This window comes from Muscardinus avellanarius, assembly GCF_963383645.1.
Source record: "Muscardinus avellanarius genome assembly, chromosome: 13".
Classification (NCBI taxonomy): Eukaryota; Metazoa; Chordata; class Mammalia; order Rodentia; family Gliridae; genus Muscardinus; species Muscardinus avellanarius.
Window position 1 is genome coordinate 80,916,328 of NC_137799.1, and position 17,025 is coordinate 80,933,352.

Sequence of the window (17,025 nt, forward strand, 5' to 3'; positions counted from 1 at the left end):
CCCAATTCCCAGGGCAGTGCCCTTTCTACTATACCAAACTATTTCCAGAAGGTTCCGGGATCCCTGCGTAAGCCTCTTCTGGCAGTCTTCCCACTGTAACTTTTGGTGTGATGCATGAGTCGTCTGAGGTGCAATGCCAGGTAGTGTCGTCTTGCCAAACCCCTAGATGAAGCCAAGACAAGTGCACGGCTAAAGACGGGGTGAAGCTGTCTCTGCCCCCAGAAGGCAGGCTATGAGAAAACCAGAGTAGAGCCCAGAACAGATCAGAAAGGACCACTATGCACAGAGTTCTAAAGACATCATTTCATATAATTTAAATAAAGTTAAAGGTGATGTACAACCTTCAGATACCGTGAGGAGTGGCGTAAGGAGCAGTTGCTTTTCATCTTCTATTAAAAGGGAAGCACAGGACTGGGGTGTAGTGAGGTCGCAGGAAGAACCTGCCAGAGGCAACTCTGTTATTTACAAGGACCAGGCCAGAGGAAGTGATAGAATTTCCATGATAATTGGGTCTGCGGGTGGCATCTTTTGGGCAAGGTTGGGGTTGGCAGTTCAAGCTGAGGTGATGACTCTCAGAATCCCTTCTCTCTTACATCCCCTGAAAGCTGTGGGAAGGAACCCTTCTCTAATGGGGACACACTGAGTCATGACACTTAATGAGGACAGGACAGTTTCTTTCAGAAGGCTGTGGAGTGCAGAACACGAAGTGAGTATTTGTATTGGAAAAATAACTGTCCAGATTTCAAAGGAGCTTCCCAGATGACAGCCCCTCCCACTGGCAGGCTTTTGAGAAAACGCATGGGAAACCCACAGCTCAAGGTCAGAGGCTTGGAGACTTGTGTATAAACACACTTGATGCCTCTACCTCAGTAGAGGTCAGGAGGGTGTGTGTGTGTGTGTGTGTGTGTGTGTGTGTGTGTGTGTGTGTGTGTTTATGTTGCTGGGAATCAGACTCAGGGCCTCACACATGCTAGGGAAGTGCTCTACCACTGAGCCACATCCCCAGCCCCCAGGCCAGGTGGTTCTTAATGTAGATGGTGGTTGATATAATTTGAAAACCCAGTAGTTTGGGTTTATTCCTTCTTGAACATAGGAGCCAAGTATTTATGTGAACTCTTATTATCTTTGATAGAGATAAATCCTACTGTACTTCTTGTTACTAATTAAAAATGGTACAATCTGTTCAAATATCATTCCTGGACAATACATTTTATAAACTATCCCAGAAGAATATTTGTCTCAAGCTACAACATTTCCAAAATCCATTTTTCCAACTAACAAAACTCCCAGTGATTTTAATTTTTCATTATTATAATGTTTTTCCAGATGATCCAGGAACCTGTACCTCGTGCGCTGCAGGGTATTACATGTAAGTCTGGCTTTATTTCTTCTTTTTTTTTTTTTTGTGACACTAACTTTTCTGCAGCTTAAGCATTACTGACTTAATCCTAAATCCAGTGATTAAAGCAGAGAGGCCCCTGCAGCCTGGAGCAACTTTGTCCTGTGGGCTATTAATGAGCAGCTCTTGGATTTAACAATGAGAGCCCAGCTGTTTTCTTGCCTCCAAAGGAGGCGTTCTCTTTCTTGAACCTGGAAGCTGTCCAGTCTGACCTTGGTGTCCAGGAATCCTCCCATGGGTTACCAAGACTCCAACCTCGCTGTTTATGGACAGACCTTAATAGTGTACCCGGCACCAAGTGAACTATTTCCAAATGCCTGCATGGAGACCTTGTCCCTAACTGGACTCAGACGCTCCAGGGGAAGCCAGGTGCTGTGCTAGCTCTTAACTTCCATGGGGAAAGAGAGGCACAGACCACTAGGTTGAGGAGTGACACAGACGACCGTCAACCTGACCTCCTGCAATAAAGATCTACAAAGTCAAGATGGCATGTTTCAATGTCACCTCCTTTCCTAGTCTAGTCTCCTTCAGTTTACACTCTTGCCAATCCTGAAAGAAAATTTAAAAATAAACAAGAAAAGGAGAGCGATGAATGGAAAGAAGGCCCGGCAGGAGGAAGGCTGGACATACACACGCTTGTGTCCATTTCCTCTCCTCGTTATTCATCCAGCTTGTCAGGGGCCAGTGTTTAGCTCTAGGAGAGAAAAGGGGTGCTCAGGGAGGTGCCGCTTGCCCTCATGCTGCACCACGCAAGTGGCGGGTCCTCTAGGTCATCTCTGCTCCTGTCGGTCACTTCCTCCTGTCCCCACATCACCTCCCCCTGCATCAAGTTCCAGAAACTCTGAATATGGTAGCAGGTAGGGATACTGTGAAAGGCACAAAGATCGGTGATGGGAGGAGAGGGAACGGCAAGTCCAACAACTAAAACACAGTATGAGGGGTGAGTCAGTCCCACTGGTGCTGGCTGAGTAGCCCTTAACGAAAAGGCTTCAGACCAGAAGGGTATCTGATTCAGATTATTTTGCAGATTTGGGAATATTTGCATTTACATAATGAGATGTCAAATCTGAACACGTATTCATTATGCTTCCTATACACCTTATACACATAGCCTGAAGGTATTTTGATACAATGTTTTTAATAATTTTGTGCATTAAACAGAATTTTCTGGTGTGGAAGTTTTCACCAGTGGTATCATGTCAGTGCTCAAAGAGTTCCGAGTTTAAGAAGATTTCACATTTCAGATTTTTGGAGTAGGAAGGCTCATCCTGACCTTAGTCTTGTGGTTTTAATCCAGCTTCTCCAGAAGGACTGTTATCCATTACACTATCTCTATGTCCGTGCACTCCTGACCCACTGATTAAAATTATCATTCCATTTAAACAGGAAGGGAGGAGTGCAGAAAGCCCCCAGGTTTGGTTATTATAAGGTAGACCAGATGACATTTAATGAGCAGAAAGTAATTTGTCAGCATGTTCGCAGGCGACATTTACGCAGCATATGGCCTGCCACAAGATCCCCAAGCAGAAATGAGTGGTACAAATGCAAGTATTCCTTGGTGAGGTCACATGGTATAGGACACAAAACGCTCCTTGAATAACTGGGGAAGGAGAGCTTAGACTCAAAAAACAGTGCGCACGCAGAGGTGGGCGAGGAATTCTCCTCTGTCCCTCTTACAGCTCTGCACACCCTCATCTAACTCTACCCTGACCGCTGCTTCATGTTGACACCTGAGTAAGCTCTCTTACCTGCACCTGCCTTCTCCATCTCCAGAGAGCGTCTGAACCCTGGAGCCAGCCCTGTCAGCCTCGCTGGCTCACTAATGAGCACGTCTCATTAAACCCTGGAGAAAGATACACGGAAATAACATGCTCCAGTATTATTAGGGTCACACGTGAGCGATCTGCTCCAAGAACGCACACTTACCTTTCAGAATCGTTAGTGCCTTTGAGTAAAGCTAATGGAATGCTGTACAATAGAAGTTGTTAAGGAGGAAACGCAAACGTCTCTCCTGATAGCTCACTGATGCTTTGAAATTCATCAAAAGGCAAAAGTCAACTTCTACTACCCTTCCTTCAAATAAGCCTGAAATTCAGTGGTGTCTAATGATAACATTTTACGTATTATAAGAATAATAACGTATGGAAATTAATATATATATACATATGTGTATACATATGTTTACATATGTATGCATGTGCATATAAATGTATCTGTAGGCTAAAGCACTTTGCTGTTATTAATAATAATCCCATTGTAGGCATCCTGGTAAGCTACTTGATCCCAACATTGAGCAGGCTCGGGCATTTTGTTTTGTTTTAGTACTGGAGATTGAACTCAGGAGCATTATTTTTTTTTATTATTTTGAACAGGGTCTAGCTAAGTTTCTGAGACTGGCCCTGAACCTGCAATCCCCTGTCTTAGCTTCAAGTACCAGCATCACAGGTGTGCGCCACGGGCCCAGCTGCCTCAGGCCTTTTTAAGTGCCAACTGCTGGCCTACAAAGCTCTCTGTTCACATGGTCTTTGGTTAAAATCCTGACTCTACCTTTAAGTAGACTTAGAGCACCTGGCGTTGAACTTCTAAAAATTAAAAATAAGTGATAGATTTGTGCAGAGATTCAAATGAGCTTCAAATGACACATAATGAGCAGTCTGTACATAAATATCTGTACCCTTTCCTTCTGTCCAGCCCCCTCCCAGATGCCCTGAGAAGGAGGTGCCAAATGATTTGGTTGGATGGGGCACGAAAGACCAAGAAATAGTTTCCTCCCTTGAAATTCAATTATCTACTTCTGTTAAGAACGCTGCATGACAGTTCATAATTGCCAAACTATAGAACCAGCCGAGATGTCCACTAACAGATGAATGGATTACAAAATTAATGGATATACACAGAATTGAATTCTATTCAGCCATTAAAAAAACCAAAATTAAGCTGAGCATGGTGGCACACGCTTGTAATCCCAGTACTTGGGAGGCTGAAACAGGAGGATCACAGGTTCCTGGCCAGCCTCAGCTACTTAGTGAGGCCCTTCGCAGCTTAGTGAGAACCTGATTTATTTATTTATTTATTTATTTATTTATTTATTTATTTATTTATTTTGGTGGCACAGGGGTTCCTGGAAGCCCTTCTACCTCCGGGCTACACTCCCAGACCTATTTTTACATTTTATTTTGGAAACAGGGTCTCCTAAGCCAGCGCGCGCGGCTGGCTTCGAACCTGCGCGATCCTCCTGTCTCTGCCTCCCAAGCGCGGGGATTACAAGCGTGCGCCACCACGCCCGGCAGAGAACCTGTTTTAAAATAAAGAATAAAAATAGAGCTGGAGGTGTAGTTGGAAGCTAGAATGGCCCTGGGTTCAATCCTCAGGACTACAAACAAAAGAGCAAAATGATGTCATTTGCAGGAAAATGGATGGAACTGGAGAATATTATGCTTAGTGAAATCCGTCAGTCATAAAAAGTAAAAGGTCAGATGTCCTCCCTCATATGTGGAAGCTAGGGAGAAACTGGGCCAGCGGGGGGACTCCAGACCAAGGAGGTGAAGCCCAGGAGTGAAGGAGGCAGGAGGGGGAGGAAGACTTGAAGAGGGGACACTGCAATGGACATAATGGACACACACCAACTTATCAAAGCCCATCACTGCTGAGCACGAGAAGGCGGGAACTGGGGGAGGCTCAAATAAGTTTATAAATAAGTAAAAATTCAAAAAACAATTCTGCATGAGATTAGATTATGGTGGTTGAGAGAAAGACTTCAGTACCTCTCATGGAAGAATCTGCATCTATCCCCTAGGTTTGAACACCGTTGCTATCAAACCTGCCCTGAGAAGACCTACATGGAGGAGCGGGAGTGCAGAGCCTGCGGCCCTGGCTGTGGCAGCTGTGACCAGAATGAGTGCTACTGGTGTGAAGAGGACTTCCTTCTCCTGGGTGAGCCGGAGAGCGCATCCCACAAAGGAGAACGCGGCCCTGCAGCCCCACCAGGCACAACAACCGCGCTCCTGCGCGGGGCTTCAGAGTCCTCATGAGCAGGCACCTCTGGTTCTAGAAGGAATTTTAATTTGGTTTGAAAATAGCCCAGCATGGTGACCTACACCTGTAATCCCAATGGCTTGGAGGCTGAGATAGGAGGATCACAGGTTCAAGGCCAGCCTTAGCAATTTAGGAAGATCTTGTTTCAAAATAAAAAGTAAAACAGGTCTGGGGTATAACTGAGAGGTAGAATGCCCCTGGGTTCAATCCCTAGCATGAAAGAAAGAGGAAAGAAAAAGAAAGAAAGAAAGAAAGAAAGAAAGAAAGAAAGAAAGAAAGAAAGAAAGAAGAGGAGTATTAGCCAGAACTCCGTCCTTCTGCGTATATTGCTAAAGCATAGTTGTTATTTCGCTAATTACTCTCAAATATCTCCAGGCTAATGGGAATAAGAGTGAGTTGGGCAGGAAAGAGGTGGATGAGGGAGACCTGAAAAGAAATGTTTTGGAATTAAGGTCCCCTGGACTCTCCAGAACCATGACCTCTTTCTTGAGACCTGATCATGTTGTAAATCCCCATGCACTGCAAGAGTTGAACAAGGTCTCTTAGGATAGATTTCTTTCAACTCATTGACTTTGATGGCAATGGATAGTTGGGGAAGAAACATACTGTGTGTCTTCTAGTGTTCTTGAATGCTGCACAGAGAGTGAGGCACAGTCCTTAAATATCTTCACTGGTTATCTCCATAGATTCATTTAATTTGTAGTTTTTCAAGACCTAGAAAGTATTAAGATGTTTTCAAAGCTCCTTATCCTTTAAGAGGACGACCAATTCATCTTATTTTATTTATTTGGAACTGGGGATAGAACCCAGGGGCATTCTACCTCTGAGCTACAACCCTAGCTTTTTTGCTTTATTTTATTTATTTTTGGTAATGCTGAGGGTTCAACCCAGAGGCACTCTACCGCCAATCCACACCCCTAACTCTATTTCATTTTTTTGTTTTGCTTTTAAACAGGATTTCTCTATGTTGCTGAAGCCCTCCTCAAACTTTTGATCCTCCTGTCTCAGCCTCCCAAGTACGGAGACTACAGGCGTGAGCCACTTCAACCTACTGTGACCGCCAGTTTATCAATTGAAAGAGAATTTAAAGAGTTGAATTTATTAGAATTTATTCCTTGATTGAAAATGCTAACGCCATCTTAGTTTCTTTAAAAACAAATGCAACAAAAATGCTCTTGAGACTCCATTCCACTCTTTAGACCTTGGGCCGCCCACAGGCCGTCCAGGGCGCCCCCTTCAAGTTAAGTGTCCTCCCTGTTTTCTCCCGAAGGTGGCGGCTGTGTGCGGCAGTGTGGCCTTGGCTTCTATGGCGACGAAGACAGAGGAGAATGCGAGCCCTGCCACCCGTCCTGTGAAGCCTGCTGGGGTCCGGGCTCGGACCAGTGCAGCCGCTGCGGGGAGGGTCTGCAGCTGCGCCTGGGCGCCTGCGTCCGGCCCGCCGGGACTCCGGCGCAGGGCAAGTTCTGGAACGGTAAGTGCCTCCCCAGGAGAGATCGCGGCCTCGCCGCCTGCTCCGTCTCCCCACTCTTTAACCCTCATTTCTGAGTTATCCAGGGGAGGAAGGTTGGGCAGAGAAATGAGTTTGGATCAATTGTGGAGTCTGAGCGGCTTCCCCAAAGCCCCTCTTGCAGTGAGGGGGGTAGGAAACTGTGGCTGGGTGTGGCCGGCAGGGGGCGCCCAAAGGGCGATTCATGGTGCGTCGGGCCTTCAGTTTCTACCTGGGGAAAGGGGCGCCTAGAGTCACATACAGAAAAGGCCCAACCACCTTGCTCTCAAAAAATTTCAAAATAGAGCCGGGTGTGGTGCCACACCCCTGTAATCCCAGCTGCTCGGGAACCTGAGAACGGAGACTGGAAAGCCCAGCCTGGGGAATTTAGCAGATCTTGTCTGAAAACAAAATTAGAAAAAGGCTTGGGTGTGTGGCTCAGAGGTAGAACGCTTCTGGGTTAAATTCTCAATACAAAAGAAACATTTTTTGTTCCATTTATTTTATTAGAATAAATAGAACAAGCCGGGCGTGGTGGCGCAAGCTTGTAATCCCAGCATTCAAGAGGCTGAGACCAGAGGATCGGGGTTCGCAGACAGCCTCAGCTACTTAGTGAGGCCCTCTGCAACTCAGTGAGACCTGGTTTCAAAATAAAGAATAAAAAATAGGGCAGGGGGTGTAGCTCGGAGGTCGAATGCCCCTGGGTTCCATCCCCAGACCTGCAAAAAAAAAAAAAAAAAGGAATAAATGGAACAAAAAAATTGGGTTTGTGGCTCAGTGGTAGAGTGCTTGCCTAGCATGTACAAGGACCTGGGTTTGATCCCCAGGCCCATTAAAAATAATAAATAAATAAATAAAGTTCAGAGTTCTTTCTTTCTTTCTCTTTCTTTCTTCCTTTCTTTCATTTTGTAGCAGTACTAGGGATTGAACCCAGAGGCATTTGACCACCAAGCTACACCCCTACCCTATTTTTTATTCTTTTTTTTTTTTTTTTGGTGGTACTGGGGTTCCTGGAAGCCCTTCTACCTCTGGGCTACACTCCCCGACCTATTTTTACATTTTTAAATTTTGGAAACAGGGTCTCCTAAGCCAGTTCGCGCCCGCGATCCTCCTGTCTCTGCCTCCCAAGCGCGGGGATTACAAGCGTGGGCCACCAGGCCCAGCTTTATTCTTTATTTTGAAACAGGGTTTCAGTAAGTTGCGGAGGGCCTCACTAAGTAGCTAAGGCTGTCCAGGAACTGCGATCTTCCTGTCTCAGCCTCCTGAATGCTGGGATTACAAGCGTGCGCCACCACGCCCAGCTCTATTTTTATTTTTAATAGTCTCATTAGGTTGATGAGAATCTCACTAGTTACTGAGGCTGTTCTGGAGCCAGTGATCCCCTTGTCTAAGCCTCCCAAGTATGGGGATTGCAAGCGAGCGGCACCACACCTGGCTTTCGAGTGGCTTCTATCACTTGTATGCATCTCTTTTTCTTGCTACCTTCACCCATTGGGTGGGCTTTTTCAGTTAGACCTAATGTATTGGAAAAACATGTTCACCTCCTGGCAGAAATAGAACTTGCCATCATTCAGCTAAACAGGGCAGCCTGCACCTGTGCCCAGCTACTCGGGAGGCTGAAGCATTTGAGCCCAGGAGTGAGAGGCCAGCCTGGGCAACGCAGTGAGACCCCAGCTCAGACCCAAAGTAAACCAATCAAATAAACAAAACAAAAGAAAAAAACAGGAAAAAAATTGTCATCGTCCAAGCTTGCCTCTTAAAACTTGCCTTCCCAGCCCAGCACAGTGGTACATGCCTGTAATCCTAATATTTGGAAGGCTGAGACAGGAGGACTGCAGGTTTGAGGCCAGCCTTAGCAATTTATTGAGACCCTCTTCCAAATGAAAACACTTGCCCTCGCCATTTGCATTTGGGGACAGCAGGAGTCTTCTAAGAGGGGAGGAAGGAAGAAGAATGTGGGGGCTTGAGCTGTAGTAGTAGACTTCCAGGTATCCATTCTCCCCTGACTCTGTAGAATTGGCCTCCTTCAATGGAGCCTCGTTTATAAGCTTTCTCACAAGGTAATTACAAGCACTCAGAGACCTCTCATGTCCAAGGTGGTTACATTTTTTTTTTTTTTTAAATCCTCTTCCTGCTGGAAACATCTGACTTACATTCATTGCGGTGAAAACCAGAGGTGCTCTCCGTTCGATTTGGGGGCAGGGAGGTCATCTCAGTGCAGAGACAGCAGCCGGAGGAGGCCACACTGGACGCTTCTTTTTGAAGAGAGAGTGGCAGATCCAGGGCAGGAGGGGATCTTGTGCTGTGTCAGAGGGTGATGTCCATGGCTGCTGCCCCCCCTGACAGTTTCGCCAGTGCCACTTAAAGGAACAGCAATTGGAGACCATCCCAAAGCCGGCAGCCACAGGCCAGGGAACTCATGGGGCCTGTTTCAGAGACAGAGCTAGCAAGAAAGTTATTCGATACAGATTGGGATATCTTCCGTGAATTCTAGCTGAACCAAAATGCTGAAAACGAGTCTGTCTGGCATTCAGGCATTTCAGAGGCTGTGCGAGCCAAGAAGGAAATGGCCTGGTGCTGTGTTTCTCGCTAAGAACATCTGTATTTTATCTGGCATCCAGATGATGAAAGGGTCCTTGGAGCCAAGAGTCAGAGCAGACTTGATTCCCCCAAATGATTACACGGCTCTTCAACTGGACTACGCATTTTGCAAGCAAAAAAAATCGAACTTTGATTGTTCCCCTTTGTTGAAGCACCACACCCAGCCCTCTGCTTTTCTGCCCCGGCAATGTAGTGTTTTTTAAGAGAGGAAGGATTTATTCCATTCGGGGGTTTCACACTAATAAGGGATTCGGAAAGCAGATGAGAATGCTTCTCATGGCTGGACAAAAGCAATAAAGTCAATGATATCGCCACACTTTTCCATTTCTATGATCTATGGAATGAGACATGCAGAGCATTAACAAAACAAAATACAAAACATTTATTCACTAAGCAAGGTAAGGCAAAGCTCAGCTTCCGCGGCGTAGCTTAAGTGCTGGAATGGGTAAAATGGGAAACGCTTTCCATAAAGCCTTGGGAGGGCTTGAGCCAATGCCCACATCTTTCTCTGGCCTTCTTTGCCTGAAAGTGTAACAGGAGAGTCGAGGGTTCCAGAGAGCGAGCACTAATTAGCCACGCCTTTCTGATGATGGAAAGCAGATTGCAGTCATTCTGGGTCAAATTAGAGGAAGTCCAGACAAATTACAAAGCACTTATGAGAGACTGTAGCTGCCTAGGTGGGACTAGCAAGGGTTTTACTATTGTTGGGTTTGGTTTTTATTTAAGCGTAGGTTCAGATTCAGGTAGGAGGAGGCAGATGGCACAGGCTTCAGTCCACTCCTTCACCCGCACTGCTCCCCAGTGGACACAGCAGATCAGGTTCACAGCCAAAGGTCACAGCCCACCCTGTGAGCACAGGTCAGCACGTAACCAAAAGCCAGCCACCGTTCCAGATCTCCTTGTGTAATACTACAGACAACTGAAATAAGAGGAGCAGTGATGACTGCCATCATTTTTGTCAAGCACTAAAACAGAGTGTAAAGAGCTCAGACCCTGGTCCAAGGATGGAGATTCCCCACCCATCAGACAATACCTCACAAATTCTCCAGCCAAAACCAAGGACTCCCCAGAGATGGCTGCTCAGCTCTCCTCCAGCCACCATAAAGTTACTGTGTGGGGTGTGGTGGCACATGCCTGTAATCCTAGTACTTGGAAAGCTGAGACAGGAGGATCGCAGGTTTAAGGATGGTCTCAGCAACTTAGCGAGACTCTTGGCAATGTAGCAAGACCCTGTTTCAGAACAAATATGGCCAGGATATGACTTGGAGGTAGAATGCTCTTGAGTTCAATCCCCAGTACCAAAAAAGAAAAAAAAAGTCACTGTACAGATTTATAAATCATCCCAAATTCTCTGTCCTGGCCACTAAAATAGTGTTCATTGGTCTTAAATGGCAGGAATGAAGCCAGCCATGAGTTGCTTCATGCTGTGCCAGCTGGTAGAGATGTCCAGGTGCAGCAGGCCATGGGCTTTGAAAGAAGATGGTGGCTTCAGCTGATTTCCTTTAGCCATTGCAAGGAATGGAAAGAGTTTCCTCTGTTACAGTTAAAGCATTTGGATGTTCTTAAGTATTGTCCCATCTCTGATAGTGTTGGAAAGTTCCAGGAGGAACTTCTAAAAATTCTTCTACCCACCTACTTCCATCACTGATTAAAACCATGTTGTAGCAGCTCTAATTACATATTCCAAAGAGAATCTAACCTACAAAGCACTGACATGGTGAATTACCTTTTTATCTTTGACCACATCCTAACAATTTATCACTAGCCAGTCTTTTGATGTTAATTCCTAAGCTTGAGGAAATACTGGAATCTCAGAGTCAATCACAAATACAGAAAGCCACTCACACATGTCAGGGAAAAGAAACCAACCTCAACTGTAGAGCAATGTGTTGTGTTTGTAGTAACTGGATTTTAAAACTTTAAAGATTCATTAGAAATCTTACTTTTAGAAGGACTTTATACATCTATGTATACATTTTTGTCACTTAACTTAGAATATAGGACATCATAGCCGGGCCTGGTGATGCACACTTGTAATCCCAGTACTTGGGGGGCTGAGACAGGAAGATCACAGGTTCAAAGCCAGCCTCACCAACTTAGCCAGGCTCTCAGCAACCTACTGAGACTCTGTTTCCAAATAAAAAAATAAAATCAGGCTGGGGGCATAGGTTGGAGGTAGAATGCCCCTGAGTTCAACCCCCAATACCAAAAAAAAAAAAAAAGAAAGAAAAGAAAAGAAATAGAACATCATTTTTAGCAATCCAACCAGAGTTCAGAAAACACATGTTGCTGATACTTAAGTAAACATTTGGCCCTGTGGTAGGAAGGAGCCACTTGTATCGGCTTGCGCTGATTGTTAAGCACACAGGAATTTTGTAAGCGTGGTTAAGCCGTACACAACTTGAAATCAGCAATGGTGGGAATATTTCTACCACAGACATTGGTGACACCGCACATTGAGTTCATTGTTTTCTAGAGAGCTGTTTTACTAGCATACCATTGCTTTGCCTCTCTTAACTGCTTTAAAGTCCAAGTTAATTACTGGAAAACATCTCGAGTGGAAGTGGGTTTTAGCGTCAGGCGACCTAGGGGTGGGGCTAGTTCAGTGGTAGAGCACTTTCTAGCATGCGTGAAGCCCCAGAACCCAAGTGGGAGATGGCGAATGCTTCAGGTTAGGTGGACCTAAATTCAAATCCTGGCTCAGTTACTTACTGGCAGTGTGCCCCTGAGCAAGTCACTCATCCTCTCAGAGCCTCGGTTTCCTCTTCTACAAAATGAAAGCATGAAACCACTTCCTATGAAGTTATTTTAAGGATGAAACGAGAGGATACACATAAATCTTCCAGAATATAACATGACACTTTAAAAGCTAGACTATTCCCGCACCCTTGCAACAGTGACTCATTTTCAAAGCAACATCCCTTGGCTCATAAAAGAAAGCAATTTGAGGATCTAAGGAATAACACAGGTCTGGGGAAAATGGTCCCACAAAGAAGGCAGCAAATAGTGATCAGTGAGGATGTCTCTAAAGCAGGCAGAGTCCTGACTTAGCCAACGACGTCAGCCACACAAAGATATTGACAACAGCTATTTACAGTGACAGCAAACAATGCGGGGTCAATCCAAAAATGTAACCAAAAATGAATTATATGTTGTGCAGATAAATACTAAAACCATTACAAATAATGTTTATAAAGAATTTTAATGACAAGAGAAAACACCTGTAAAACATATAATGTTGATGCAACGTACAGGATCAGTATTCTTTATACAAAAGGTATAAATAATGACACCATCTACCTGCATATATATTTATGCTCACCTATTCCACATTAAGATGGGAAATCTATGTGGTGGAGCGTACATGGCAGATACTTCTGAGTGGGGGGGGGTATAGGGTGAAGTGTATCCTCTTCTTTATTCTTTTTGCATTAAAAAAAATACTTTATCTTTTTCGATAAAAAAAAAAGAAGCTGTTCGCACTGCAAACCCATCTTTGGTGAAGAGCTGGCTACAAGAACAACGAAGGTGGAAAATTCGAATCCAAAGAGGTAACAGGGAAACAGGGAGGAGACAGCACCACCCAAGACAGCCTCTGCTGTGCAGAAGCCAGCCCGCAAGCCTGGGGCGGTGGGGATGCTCCAGTCTTCGGGGGAGCGGCGAGACAAGGGCCAGGAACCCAGTGCAGTGTACCCTTGGGGGAAACCCAAGGAAACTCAGTGGCGCAGATTTCTATAACACATAGGACATTCCTGATGGGCTAAGCAGTTAATTTCTGAGAAGGAATATCAGAAAGAGCCTCTTGGGGCTGGGCTGTGGCTGGGTGGTAGAGTATTTGCCTAGCTTGCACAGGACCTGGGTTCAATCCCCAGAACCACAGGGAAAAAAAAATTGTTTTAAGTCAAATAAAGCCAAACGTGGTGGTGCACACTTGTAATCCCAGTACTTGGGAGGCTAAGACGGGAGGATCACAAGTTTACAGCCAGCCTCAGCTACTTAGTGAGACTCTTCACAACTTAGTGAGACCCTGTTTTAAAATAAAGAATAAAAAATAAGACTGAGGGTGTAGCTCGGAGTTAGGATGTCCTAGGCTGAATCTCCAGTACCGCAAAAAATAAAGTCAAGTAAATAGCAAGCCTCTACCACTACAGATCTTTATAAGGCTACAGAAGCATCTTTTGCCTTCCCGGTTCTTGCAAGATTATTTGAAACAGCAAACACTGGAATAAACCAGTCAACTAGAGAAATGAAGTACAGTGCATCCATACGGTGGAATACTATCAAGCTGCCAGGAAGAATGAGGAGGTTCTGTGTGGACTGGCAAAGGATGCTCTCTGGCATATGTTAAGTTTAAGCAAAGAGAGGCAAGGTGACAGAAAGTGGGAATAGAGACAGCTCACATCTGAAAAGATGGAGAAAGCCAAGGATTGTGACACACACCTGTAATTCCAGTACTTGGGAGGCTGACACAGGAGGATCACAGATTCAAAGCCAGCCTCAGCAACTTAGCAGGGCTCTCAGCAACTTGGAAAGACTGTTTCCAAATTTAAAAGAAAAAAATTTAAATCAGTCTGGGAGTTGTGCATGGTAGAACACGTTATAATCCCAGTATTTGGGAGGACGAGACAGGAAAATCACAGGTTTATAGGCAGCCTCAGAATTAAAAACAGGGCTGGGGGTGTAGCTCGGAGATAGAATGCCCCTGAGTTCAATCCCCAGTATCACAAAATAAATAAATAAATAGGAACTGGAGGAAAGATTTTACAGAATATTCCTCCTCTCTCTTGAACTATGTGACTATTAGTTATTTAATTAAAAAAAATAAAAGAAACCCTGTCATTATATGGTTTAGTTACTTCTGAAGGATGGGCACTATACTTTCTTGGCCAAAGAGAATTCTTTTCCTTCTTTCTTTCCTTCCTTTCCTTCTCTTTACTTTAATTTCATCCTGTCCATTCTAGAATTTCTGGGATTAGCAGGGAAATCGTGGTCAAGAGCAAAACTGCTGAACCTTCCTGATCAAGAACTCTAACCAGGGATGATTTTCTGCCTAATCGCTGTGAACTGCTTGTTCAGAGCGCCCTCTGGTGGACACATAGGAACACTGCAGGTTTCTATCCAAGTGCATGCCCTGAGATATCAAATTGCCAGTATGTGAGAGGTATGTAATTATAAATACAAATGCATGTGTAGGCATACACTCAATTTTAGACAAACATGAAAAGTTAATTAAAAACCTATCTATGTAGATACATTTGCGCATAAAAATAGCATCAGAGGAAAGAGCCTGTGGCCTGGGCCCATCATTGAAGGTTCTCCAGGTGCCCGCCATTCGATGAGCATTGATTGCTCTGACACCATGTGTCTTGGCCACTCAGTGAGCATCTTGGCTGGCCTCTTCCTGCTACCTTCTCTCGTGGTTCAAGTGATATTGGCAGGTGAAAAAGACCTTCAGGAGCCAGGTGTGGATACCTGTAAACCCAGTACTTGGGAGGCTAAAATAGAATGACCACAACTTTTTGATGCCATCATCAACCTAGGTAAATAAAAAGGGCCAGGGGTGTATCTCAGAGGTAGAACACCCCTGAGTTCAATCCACAGTAACACACACACACACACACACACACACACACACACACACACACACCCTCAGGGACAGAATCAATCATGTTGAGAGGCATGTGATAATCCCATGGTAAATGTGACTCTGCAGAATCGAGTTCTTAGCAGGCTCCCTGGTTGGGGGAGCACGTTAGTTAGTCATTAGCCTTAATTATATATTAGAAAACCAGGGCAAGTTTTCTCTCCAGCCTTAGAAAAAACCTGCCACTCACCATGGCAGTCCAAGCAATCATTGACATATATTTATAGGCGTATGTTTATATGTATTGTATATGTATTATGTATGTATTCGTAATGTATACCTGCAGCTATATAGCCAGCTATAGTTATAGCTATCTCTACATCTCTATGTATTTATATTTCTATGTACCTATATTTCTGTCTCTAGGTATCATCTCCATCTCCATGTCTGTCCATCTACACACACACACACACACACACACACACACACACACACATATCTCCATCTCCATCTATCTCTATGGATCTCTATCTATCTCCATATACCTATCTATGTATAATTATCTAGTATCTATATCTCTATCCATAAATCTATGTACATGTATATATCTTCATCTATATCTATGGATATCTATCTCTACTTATGAATCTAGATCTACCTGTATGTTTATTTGACCCTGGTGTCCCTACAGCAAGGTATAGCCGACTCTTAACAGTGTCATCGTAGAAGCCAAGCCAGGCCTTCTGTACCACCCATGGATGGTACAGGGGGAAGGGAAGCGGGAGACAGGGCTGGCGGGGCTACGCTGCAAGCCACCGTGTTAAGCTCTTCACACACACTGTCTCGTTTCATTTTTGCAACAGTCCTATCCGGGAGGAACTACTTTCTCTCATTTTAGAGACATGGGAAGTAGGACTCTGAGAGTTTAATTTCAGTGTCCATGGTTACCCTACTGCAAGCCTCACAGCTGGGATCTAAAGGCAGGTGTGCCCAGAGAGCCCTTTGTACCCAAGAAGACAGGGAGGGAACTGAGAATGGGGAGGAAGGCAGGCAGGCAGGCTAAGAAAGGACAGCAGGAAGAGGTAAGATGCCAGCACTTGACTGAGGTCAGGATAGGCCCGATCTCCTGTTCTGAGCTAGCGCTTCTTTCTCTGATCCTCCACTGTGTGAGTCGGGCCTATTCCTGAGTGATGCCAGTGTCTTTGAGATTGTCCCATCTGGAGATGCCTTTCTGCAAAAGCCTTCCCATGGAATGCTGTGGGAGGGATGGGAGAGGACCCTTGGAATGCTTGCAACGTTGATGGTGCATTTACCTGGGTCGACCTGCTGAATACCTGACCAGCCAGAAGACTCGGGGCTGGTTGACTATTTGGATGATTAATAAACTTGAGGACAAATTTAAAAAGAGATCAGTTTCAATTGCATTCCACAGTTCCTGCACTAAAGAACACAAAGACCCCAACTCTGGCCGGGAATGGAGTCTGGATTTCAGAGAACAAAAAATAAACCAGCCAACCAAAAAGAAAATGGGTTTTTCCACTGGAGACGCAATGAATTCTCAGTGAACACCACGGAGTGAAGAAGAGAAGGCCGTCTAAGACCCTCACCTTGGACTCATAGGCTCATTTGAGTGCTTACACACAGACACACAGGACTCACCCACACATTCTTAACCCATGAGAGAAGTCAGTGTTAGTTCAAACACCCTCACTTCCCAGTGTTTAAGATGCTACGTTCTCCGTCACTGCAAGTTTCAAAGAAAGCTTTGCTAGTCAGCAGCCAACGAAAAAGTAAGAGAAAAAAAATGGATAAAATGTCCACTATGCCAGTGGCCAGGTGCCAACAATTAGTTAATTTAAAATCAAAGGGATCCTATTTGGAGCGGGAGCAGAGATTACCCATGAGGGCTCTTCCAAGTGT

The 17,025-nt window shown here is 44.9% G+C and overlaps 1 protein-coding gene across 1 annotated transcript in view; it reads left to right on the forward strand.

Moving 5' to 3' along the window:
* PCSK5 (proprotein convertase subtilisin/kexin type 5) overlaps window positions 1–17,025 on the forward strand; it is a gene marked incomplete at both ends in the record, with an annotated part of 434,445 nt that overhangs the window by 388,503 nt on the left and 28,917 nt on the right. The window contains 4 exons of the mRNA XM_080709117.1: window positions 1,327–1,369; window positions 5,196–5,332; window positions 6,705–6,905; window positions 12,992–13,072. Of these exons, the coding sequence (XP_080565243.1) occupies window positions 1,327–1,369; window positions 5,196–5,332; window positions 6,705–6,905; window positions 12,992–13,072 (462 nt within the window). The remainder of the gene's footprint in view (window positions 1–1,326; window positions 1,370–5,195; window positions 5,333–6,704; window positions 6,906–12,991; window positions 13,073–17,025) is intronic.